An 11,482-nucleotide genomic window follows, 5' to 3' on the forward strand; every position below is an offset into this window, starting at 1 on the left:
GACATAATCAAGTGACTTCCAGAAGTTCACATAAATAACATCCATTGACATTCCCCTATCCACTACCGAACACAACTCTTTAAAAAAATCTTCAGCTTTGTCAGGCTTGATCTACATTTTTCAAATGCACGCTGGATCTCTCTGATCAGCTAACATTGTTCAAGGTGTTCAGTCACCCCATCCTTATTTCTGGGCAATTTCCCGATACGAGGTGTTCCAAACATTTCCTGGTTTCACTTGCTCAACATTGCAAAATAACGGAGAGACCTGCGCATTTTTTACATCAAAATAAACATTTATTCATTGAGAGAATTGACAAAGTTTACAGTTAGAGCATTTTCAATGTGCTCGCTTAATTTATTTAAATCACTTGGAAAGAAACCATCTGGTCCTGCGGATCTGTTGCTCCATAGTGCCACTAGTTTCTACATTACAGCTATTTTGCTCTGTCAATTAGATTGAGTCCCTAGTTCATTACAGGATTGCTTGTAACTTCCGACATGCTATCCTCTTACTCTACTGCAAACGCTGAAGCAAAGTCGTTGTTCAACATGTCGGCCATCTTAAATGATCATTGACATAACACCGTTATCAATTTTCGAAATGCCAACATTGCTCACGAGCAGCCTCTTTTTCCCATTATCATTGTTGTAATAACGTATTTGTTTAATTTGGTAAATAGTGAGTAAACAATATAGGTAGTGTTATTTTATCAGGCTGAATGTGAACATACTTTTCTTATTTAATAATTTAAACTTTTAAGTTAAAACTGAAAGTCAGTGGCAGTTAACATTTAACAGACAATCACCTGTAATTAGGCTGAGGTTAGGGAGTTAGTTATTGTGCAAGCTGATGACAGACTAGTTGTAACTCGCATCGTTTTTGCAGGTAAATATAGAAGGGATATCTGCCAGACACTGAGCTACGTGCGCAGAGCATTGAACATTTTCGAAACGGTGTGGCATGCTCCACAATAAGGTAACATAAATTTGGTTAGACAGGAAAGTCGGTGCAACAAAACCAACTATTATATATATATCATCATCATCATCGGCAGTCCCTCGGAATCGTGGAATACTTGCTTACGCTCCTGAGGTGAGTTATTTGGTGCAGAACCGTCCAATATGAGACACAGACTCTGTCGCAGGTGGGAGCTTCACACTTCGAGGGAAGCGTTGGGTGGCATTGGTTTGCCTCACGCTCCTTCCACTGCCTGCGGTTGACGTCTGCAGGCTCTCGGCATTGAGCTTCGAAGAGCTCAACGTCCTCGTGGATGCATTTTCTCCACCTAGGGCGGTCTTCCGCCAGGCACTCCCATATGTCAGTGGTGAAGTCGTACTTTAGCAGGGAGGAATCGAGCGTGTGCCTCTACCGGTTGTGCTGCCCACCTTTAGTTCATTTACCACGAAGAAACTCCATATAGAGTATTTGCTTGGGGCGCCTCGTGGCTGGCATGCGAACTATGTGGCCTGGAGCGAAGCTGATCGAGTGTGGCCAGTGCTTCAATCCTGGGGATGTTAGCCTGGATGAGGATACTGATGTTGTTAGCCTGGACAGTTATCAAGACGATATATATATATATAGCACCTTTAACGTCGCAAAACATTCCAAGGCGCTTCGCACCAGTGCTGTAAAAAACATTTCAAAGCTGAACCATCTAAGGAGAAATTAGTTCACCTGAACAAGACTTGGCAGTGGAGGTACGTTTGGATGAGTGGTTTAAAGGAGGAAAGAGAGATTAAGAGGCAGTGAGGTTTGGGAAGCACTCCAGTATTCAGGGCCATGCCTGCTGAAGGCTAGGCCATCAATAGTTGAGCAATTAAAATCAGGATGCTCAAGAGGCCAGAATTAGAGGAGCTCAAATAGCTCGGGATGGGCAGCGGTGATGTGGGACTGCAGCAGATTACAGAAATAGTGAGGGGCAATGCGATGGAAGGATTAGAAAAAAATGAGAATATTAAAATTGAGGCGTTGCTTGATCGTGGGGCAATTTATGTCAGGGAGAACACTGGTGATGAATGAACCGAACGTGGTGCGGGTGAGAACACGGGCAGCAGACTTCTGGATGACCTCAAGCTTATGTAGGGTAGGACGTGGGAGGTCAACAAGAGTGCTTTGTAGCAGTCAAGTCCAGAAGTAAATAAAGCATGGATGAGGGTTTCATTAGCAGATGAGTTGAGGCAGGGATGAATTTGGCGATGGAAATTTCAAAGTTGGTGTCCAATAGGGCACCAAAGTTGCAAACAATCTGGTTGAGCCTCAGCTGGATGTAAAGGAGAGGAATGCAGTCGGTAGAATATATGGATAGCAGTATTTTGGCACTGATCCTTCCCTAATGATGTTATATATGTGTAATAGTGCTTGTGGTATCCCGTCGATAACTTGATTCAGTACGCACCTTTTATAAAGTGATTCGTTTATAAATTATTTGCACCTTTTTGTCTTCACTGTCTTTGGGTTGCAGTGGATCTGACAATCAGGTACTGCGCATAACTGACGTCCGATTTAATACCGCCAAATTTGCGCCACAGCCCGTGATTTATTTTCATCCTACATTATACCAGTTTTCATGTTTACATGTTTAGAAATGAAGGACGCTTAGCAGGTGAAATATTTAATGTTTGAAACTACAACGCGCCTGAAACCGTGTTAAATTAGTTAACGTTAGTGAATGAGCACCAGGAGCCAAATACAGCCAGTTTGGTATGTGCAAAAAATGTTTGTAAGAAGAACGTGCGATTTCCACAGTTGCAAGTAGGTGCAAGACTTGAGATACAGCAAAGGGGCTTAGGACTAATGGGCTATGAGAATGAACAGGACTGCGTCCAAAAGCCTGGCGCAGGTGAAAATGGTTGAATATCCCCCTATGTAAATCTATGCGACTACAGTCTGAATGTGCATAAGCATGTATCAATTTTTTCTTTTACAATGCAAAGGTGACGGTGTTGAACATCTATGAATCCATATCCACCTAATTAGGTGCAAATGTAAGTTGTGAGCAGGATGCAACGAGGTATCAAGGGGACTTAGAAAGACTAGCCGAATTGGCAACAACTTGGTAAACGGAAGGTAACATGAAGACATCTATGTTTCCTCTTTGGTAGGAAAAATAAAAAAGCAGAGTATATTTGAAATGGTGAGAGAAATGCGAAAATGGTGGTGTCCAGAGGAACCTGGGTGTTCTTGTACACGAAGCGCTGCTCGTTAACATACAAGTACAGAAAGCTATTAAGAAAGCAAATGGTGTGTTGGCCTTAAATTCAAGTGGATTTGAGAAGGATACCATTGCTATAGAGGAGGTGCAAGGAAGCTTCGCCAGCCTAGTCCTGGGATGGGGTCAGTTGTCCAATGATGAGTAATTGAGTAGACTAGTGCTATATTCTCTAGATTTTAGAAGAAAGGGAGCAGAAATCATTGAATATACAAAATTCGTAAAGGGAAAATGTCAGGAGGCCGTACCCTCTGGCTGGGGTGTCCAGAACCAAGGGACATAGTCTCAAAATGAAGGCATGGCCAGTTAGGACAGAAATGAGAACGAACTTGTTCATTCAGAAAGTGATGAATCTTTGAAATTCTGTCCCCCAGATGAGAATGGACGCTCCGTCTTTGAGTTTTTCGCGGTGGATGTTGGTCGATTATTGAATCTTAGGCGAATCATGGGATATGATGACAGTGCTGCAAACAAGAGTTGAGGTAGAAGATCACCCATTACTTTCTTTTATTGCAGAGCAGGCTCGAGGAGGCCGAATGGCCTATTCTGTTCCTAATTATTATCATGTTCTTATTCATTTCTCACGTTTAAAAATGGGGATGCCAGCAATAGACACGGCGAATATCATAAGCTTGTGAATTCTTTTTTTGAAAACAAAAATATTTGGAAAAGCCGAGTTCTTCTTTGATACTTTGTATGACAAGATATGAATTGACATATCTATTTGCATTGCAAACTTCCACGGTACTGACTTTGCATGTCTCGAGTCTATGCACAATGTTGTGAGTGCAAATTCTGGAAGAGTTAATACAGAATTGACATAACAGCCCATTTCGCAATTTAAAAGCATCATATAAATAAGAATTCTCCTGTAACACAACACTGGTGTTTCGGGAAAACAGTTGTATTTTTATTTATTGTGAATAAATAGGAAACAATATGTTATCGTATGTGTCTGAATACTCATAAAGCTATTTGTATTGCTCAATAAAAGTAGAACATTAAGTGGTTAATGAATCTAGTTGTTCGAGCCAATGTAACTAACATAACGTGTGGCACATTCCCGCGAATTAGCTGCATGGAAGTTCTCTCGTATATCAGTCAATTTCCTTTGAACTAATCTTAATATTTGATCATTTGCAGCCTTCTGATTAGCAGCACAGATATCGCTGTTTCTCGCGGAAAATGGGATATCCACTGATATATCGAATCGAACGAATCTACTACCCTATGCTTGCAGTCTTTGGTGTCACCGGTAAGATATTACATCCAGTTAGTCATATTGTAACGCCCTATGTGATGATTACTGTTCCTGTAGGGTGGCCAGCCCAGCGACACCTTTGTTCCAAATTATTTTCCGTACAGCTTACATTGAACTGGATCATCGAAATGTACAGGCCAATAAATCCATCTCGGGCAGTGGTTCAAAACAGGTGGTCGAGGATCGGGTGCCCGTTGGTGGCAGCATCAGCTATTCGGTCCCACGTGCAGTGAAAGTTACTGAATGACCGGCGCTGTCTATAACGGGTGCACGATCCGTTACCGCCCATTTTGCGAATCGCCCCAGAGCCATTTCTAGAATCAAATGCACTTCTTTGTCGAAAGGTTAACGTTTGTTGAGTATTTGGCAGAAGCAATATTGCCGAATTAGCCTAATCTCATGTGCATTGTGGAATTTTCCATCTCAAATAGACATGGACATCTGATCAGAAATAGTACAGAAACGCTTTGGGACATGTTGGTTTACTGTAATGATTCTAATTATGTTGTACATGCGAGGACGATTGGGGACAAGGGGGTAGCAATTAACATTGCAGCAGAAAGTAGGTTCCAGGTTCCTAACTCATAAGGTTCACTTTGTTCATCAGTTAATTTGTCTCTGCATAAAAGTGCGATGTTACATATATTCGCTATAGTCGCATCCTGCTCTTCACTTGCTCAGTTAAAGTCTTTGAAGGTGAAATTGTCACCAATATTCAAGTTGCACTGAATCGTATCACAATGATACAAATCTGATTCTAGAACTTGATGGAAGATTAACCTCATAGACCCCATTCCAGTTGTGTTCACATATTTCTTCATTAACATGACAGCTTGTTATATAATTAATTGTGTTGCCCCCGGGCTGTAAAATCCACTCCCTTGTTCCTGCCCTGAGGTAACATGGAACGACTGAGTCGCCCTGCTGCGAGTACTGCGTGGAATATGTTGTATTGGCCTGGAATTTGTGGTGACTAAGATGGCGAACTAAAATCATCCACAGTTATTATCCCTTTGAACCTGACCACTTGATCATGATTAAGGGCCTATGCATCAAACAAGAAAATCCTGAATTTGTAGTCACATATTCACTATTTGACACAGGCTTTGCTGAGCCCCGCCCCTTCTCCACCTCCATTAGCCTGGTTTCACTGTAAGCAGGGAAAGTCCAACTAACCAAAACTTGTCTTTTCTGTCTAATCTCGCTGTTAAACGAAAGATTACCATACAGCCTTGTTGCAATAAGGTAACTGGGGTGTAATCGCCTATTGCCAGCTAAAGAAAAGTTATGCTCTTGGAAAATTAATTTGGATTTGAAGCGTGATCAAAGTTTTGCATAACAATGAAAATCACAATTATTATTCAACTTAAAAATATATATTTTTTAAATTATTGCTAGTATTTATATCAGTTTTACCTTGTCCCATGCGAGAACCTCAATATTTATTCTGCTGCCAACAACATTTTTAAACAGTCTGAATAAAAGCAAAATCGCCACATCCTGTTTGCTGGTCGGTGAGAATTATGGATTTTGATTGTCAGCGCAGACAGATTGTTGATGTCACGACAGTTCTCATTTGGGTGTTCCCAGCATTCTGCACTGCTCTGAATTGCACGTCATCAGAGAGATCGCAAGATGGTTTTGTGCAGCTGTCTTCGGGACCAACAATGATTGCCTTTGCTTCGGTGTTGACTGTATATTCCAGACCAATTCTTTACCTGAAGAAGAAATAGTGCAGTTCAACCATATAGATGCACGTAAAGTTAGCAACCAACACAAAACTCCACGAAAATAATGTTATTTAAGTTAATTGAGCTGGAAAAGCGATAGGTTAGCGCCTCCTGTCAGGAAGCTAATTGTTTAGTGATTGGTTGCGGTGAATGCAGCAACACCCGCAAACCTCGGTGCCGAATTAGCACTTGCGCTAACTCATCGTACCTGTGCCTCTGGTAATTCGAAGATTGTGATGTCATAAAGTGCGCAGTGCTCCATTAGTGCCCTGGATAGAACATTGACTCGCGCACCCTGCAGTATCAATGCACTCCGAAGTTGACAGCGAGAGGATGCGTTACAAATCCGGCTGGACAATTGGCGAGCAGTAATTAAAGGATCTGCTGTTCAGCTCAACTACACTTTATTATTTGCACTCGTCTGGTGCCTGTGCAAAGTTTTTCCTGTCTCAGTCGTGCAAGGTGTCCAAGCCCTTCACTTTGTAGAAGTGTTCACGACGATAATGTGAGTCATGCCGGTCGCCTTCAAAACAGAGCTGGCGGACAACTAGCTGATGCAACATCATTGGGCTTTCCATTATGCGTTGGTCACAGCTTCACATGCCGTTAGCACTGTGCTCGTCATGGTTTAGTGTTCTTTGCTGCCTCCCCTCTCTCGCACGTTATAACCCTAAGAGAAGATTGGTGATTGAATTTGCACTCCACTTTCCACTTGGTCTGCCAAAACTAAATACCGCTTAGAGCGATTGATTTGCGTCTAGTACAAATGTTTCCACTTTTTAATATTTAACGCCCAACTGCGGCATTACCGAATTTCTAGAGGATTAATAACTCCGCAGATTTGTATATTGGGCCTTGCACATGATTATTGCTACGGGGCTGAAATGCAAAGTCGATTGCGGTGGAAATCAGATGATGCGGATCAGAAACCCGATATTCGCACGGCTGATCTTCCTTTTTATTTGTACAGCTATTATTTCACTTTTAACGTGACATCTCAACTCATAATTTCATGATAATATTTTATTTCCTTTTTGATATAATGTCTTAAATCAATAGTTGATATTTCCATAATTTCATCATTTTATGTTCTAATTATTTTAAGTACCTGTTGCTTTTATATTTCTATTTCATTGCAATCTCTCAAGTCAATATGCTACTTCTGTTTTACTGTGTGTTTTACTTTAATGAATGAATCCCTGAATTTACTGCATATATTTGTGATATTTATTGTACTTTCCAAAACCATTACAGGTATTCGTGTTTCAGTTGTCTCCTTACTGTGAGCTGCTAAATCTTTCTTGGATTTATTTATTTTAGTGTTCTTCACTGTCCTCTCAATTCAATGACTTTTGAATACACCTCATATAAACCCTCTTATCGTCAACGATCTGAGTTGGGTCTGCAGTCCAGACTTTGTCTCCTCTCCTGTACATGAACGTGCATGCCCGACTGATATTTTGCAGCACTTTATCCTGGATTCTTCCTAATTTGCACTTTTTAAACTTCCCGGTATATAATCTCACAATTCCACGTTATCTCTCTTGCTTTTAACAAAACTCCTTATCTCAAATTAGCATTTGTTACAGCTGTTTTATTTCACACTGTACATGCAACTTCCAAAATCATTATAATTATATTCCGAGCATAAATATTCAATTTGTCATTGATTGTCTACAGTTGACTCTTACGTTATGTTCATCACTGAATCCCCTCTTGCATTGTGTTAATTTATATCTTCCATTTAGAGTAATCTCATAAACCTTAATGATTGTCCGACTGTTAAAGGAGTTGCCTTTCTTGAAACCTGGCGATTCGTTATTCAATTATATTGTGTCATTTCATCCGCCAACAAGATTATTTTAGAGGTCATTACTGATTTGTGGTTTTACTTTCATTCACAAAGCTAGTCATGGAAAAAATATTGTATAAGCCACTCAAATTGTTATGGATCTCTAAATTTTATTGCATAGCTCATCATTGCGAACTTTCCATTCTTTACATGTTTTATTTATTTTTAATATTTCAATCCATTTGAATCCAACCTTTCTTAGTCTCCAATGATTTTCACCATGCTCTTCTATGCGGCTCATTGAAAAATGCATTATATAAATTTCTCTATTTTGTGGTTGTCCAAATTTGCTATTATTTTCATAATATGAAACATGCGTGGGCTACGAGCGAAATAGTCATTTACCAACGGCACAGACCAAAAACCTAGCAGCAATTGACACGTGATTGTGGTAAACAGAACATATTGGCAGAGTCTAAACTAAATTTTGTATTCCTATTTCTTCAAGTTAACATGGTGGCGATTGTGATACTCTCCCGCGGAAAGTGTGGTCTCTCCAAATGCATCACTCGCTATATGGTGGGAATGGCAGCGGCCGATCTATTTGTTGTTGTCACTGATGTAATTCTGAATCGCATTAATATTATGTATTTTCCTGTTAATTTCTTGTCCATCACTCCTGTATGCTCTGTGTTGGTTGTGTTGTGCATTGCATCCATGGATTGTTCGGTATGGTTTACGGTTGCTTTCACCTTTGATCGCTTTATAGCCATTTGCTGTCAGAAGCTCAGAACGAAATATTGCACGCAGAGAACTGCGACTGTGGTTTTAGGAGCCGTGTGCGTGGTTAGCCCTATTAGATGTATCGCCTTTTATTTTACATTCCAGCCTAAAATTATAATTGACCAAGTTCCCTGGTTTTGTTTTTCGAATGAAAGCTTCTATAATTCGCCTTTTTGGAGCGCATATGAGTGGATTGATAGTATTATAACCCCTTTAGTACCGATCTGTTTAATAGTTTCGTTCAATGCACTAACGGTTAGACACATTATAGCGGCAAATAGAATCCGCAGGGGTCTCCGGAACAATGGTCAGGATCAGAATGACCAAAAGATGGAGAACCGGGAAAAATCCATGATATTGCTGTTTACTCTATCTGGTAATTTCATACTTTTGTGGATGATATATGCAGTGTATTCGCTAAATTGGTTGGTGGAAAACTATAATTATATCGACAAATACCTCAATACTCCGCTGTATCGGGTTCAGCAGGTTGGATTCATGCTGCAGCTTCTTTCTGCTTGTACAAACACGTGTATCTATGGATTAACCCAGACTAAATTCAGAGAGGAGTTGAAGAGTGGGATGAAATATCTGTTTACTCTAAATGGAAAATTACTTAAATAAAAGCATCAAAAGCAATATTTTTTCAATCAAGGTCACTTTTATTTTATTTGGAATGGCTGCTTGGGTAAGTAATAGGCCCGAGGATGAATGATGGATATGAGCTTTTTTTAAATTCAAGCACACTGGTGGATTTCAATCGATAGACTTTTCCTCCCACCAACATTACTGCTACCCATTGGTGTTGTCAGGAACCAGCTAATCGGAATATTTATTGATCTACTGCAACATGTGGACAGGAGTTGTGGGTTTACTGAATGTAAACTGGGAGAATTTGACAAGGAAAAAGAGAGAAATAAGTATGTCGACGAAGGAATTGCTGACACAGGAAGCAGATTAATAATATTTTAGTATGCAGGATGTGGCGTGCGTTAGGGCCACCTCCTTCAAGTCGAATTGGCACTAGAGTCTCAAAACACATTTAATCAGCTGATTAAATTGCCAAGGCAGATCGTGATGTAGCACTCTGTCAGGAGCGCTCTAGGGCACCACTTTTCTAACTGAAGTTCCGCCTTATGACAGAGGACCTGAAATGTGTATGTAAACGTTCCTGGTCCCGATACATGAATTGGCGTCTTCACTTCGAACACTGAGCTGCGTAGCTTCAGTCTCAGTGGAATGCCCACATCAAGCGGGACTCCAGAAAAGGCAACGTTGGTTTGGGCGGATTCTCATCAACACAGTATCCACATGCGAATCTCCCTCACACTGGCTGCATTGACACTGCAACATTATCACCATGAAAAAATGCTCTAACTCCGTAGGAGCATAGTCCTTAGCATACGAAAGTCTATGCATATGGGCTTTCAATATACTCTTCTGCACCCTTTCCCATCAAGAGGATATAATTCAAATCATGTTGATACATTTCACAGACGTCGCTGTTGATGGGTAAGTGGAAGCACCACGGGAGCAGCAGGTTAGATATTCTATTTTGAAAAAATACATGTTGCATACAATGTTTACATCATGAGTAGATTATGAACATTTATCCCCTTAGAATGGAATTTGCTTAATTTATATAACGACCGACAGAACACCCAACATAGGAACAGGGTTAATTTCTTGAGACTTTCGAGACTGTTCTACCATCCATCATCATAGGCAGTCCCTCGGAATCGAGGAAGACTTGCTTCCACTCTAAACATGAGTTCTTAGGCAACTGAAGGCCCCGCCTGCACGCTGAAGTGGATGGAAAAGATCGAATAAGTGCAGGGGACATATCCCCGGAGTTCTGACCAATATTAATCACGCAACCAGCTTCATTAAAAAAAACTGATGATCTGGTCATTATCATATAGCTGTTTCTGGGAGCTTGCTGTTTGCAAATTAGTTACCGCGTTTCCTACATTGCATCAGTGATTGCACCTCAAATAACAATCATTGCCTTTAAAGCGCGTTGGGACTTCCTAAGGGCTTGAACGGTGCGCTGTAAATACAAATCTTACTATTTTTCCGCTGAAGTGACATTTTGCTCTACATTTTGTTTTGGAAATAAATCCCCAGCTGATTTAGGGTGGTACCGATGCAAACCTGAAACCTCCGTTCAAAGTAACTGTTTAGATTCCCAGCTCAGCGAGCAGACCATGGTCACAATCGCGGGTTAATGGAGGAGAGCAGCGACTGTTAATCTATATATTCATCGCTCTTGGTATATGCAGAAAATCCCCCTTATATCAACGAAACTTTATTTAATCCTGGACACGCAAACTGATCCTTTACTGCCAACTTCACCACTGATCGTATAATCGTAGAGTGATACAACACAGAGGATTACTGTTCGGGCCCATTTTACTTGTGCTGACTCTTAGAAAAGCTTTCATATTCATCTCATTAAGCTGCCTTTGAACCGTATCCTTTCACATATTTCCCTTGAGTATTTATCCAATTACATTTTCAAGGTTACACTGCACTTTCATTGCAGTACATTACAGACCATAAGAACTTACTGTGTAAAACCTCACCTTCTCCCCTCTAGTTCTGTTGCTAGTTACCTTAAATCTGTATTGTCCAGTTACCAACTATTTGGCACAGAAAGCAGTTTCTCTATTTTTGCTCAATCGCAGCTATTCGTGATTTTATTC

General features: G+C 40.6%; 1 protein-coding gene across 1 annotated transcript; it reads left to right on the forward strand.

Moving 5' to 3' along the window:
- The first annotated feature begins 4,396 nt into the window (after positions 1–4,396).
- Positions 4,397–9,401, forward strand: LOC139243972 (probable G-protein coupled receptor 139). The gene is made up of 2 exons (XM_070870927.1): positions 4,397–4,466; positions 8,503–9,401. Exons 1-2 carry the CDS (start codon positions 4,397–4,399, stop codon positions 9,399–9,401), a joined length of 969 nt encoding a protein of 322 aa, XP_070727028.1.
- The last annotated feature ends 2,081 nt before the right edge of the window (positions 9,402–11,482 follow it).

The sequence above is a fragment of the Pristiophorus japonicus genome, unplaced genomic scaffold (assembly GCF_044704955.1).
Source record: "Pristiophorus japonicus isolate sPriJap1 unplaced genomic scaffold, sPriJap1.hap1 HAP1_SCAFFOLD_194, whole genome shotgun sequence".
Lineage (NCBI taxonomy): Eukaryota > Metazoa > Chordata > Chondrichthyes > Pristiophoridae > Pristiophorus > Pristiophorus japonicus.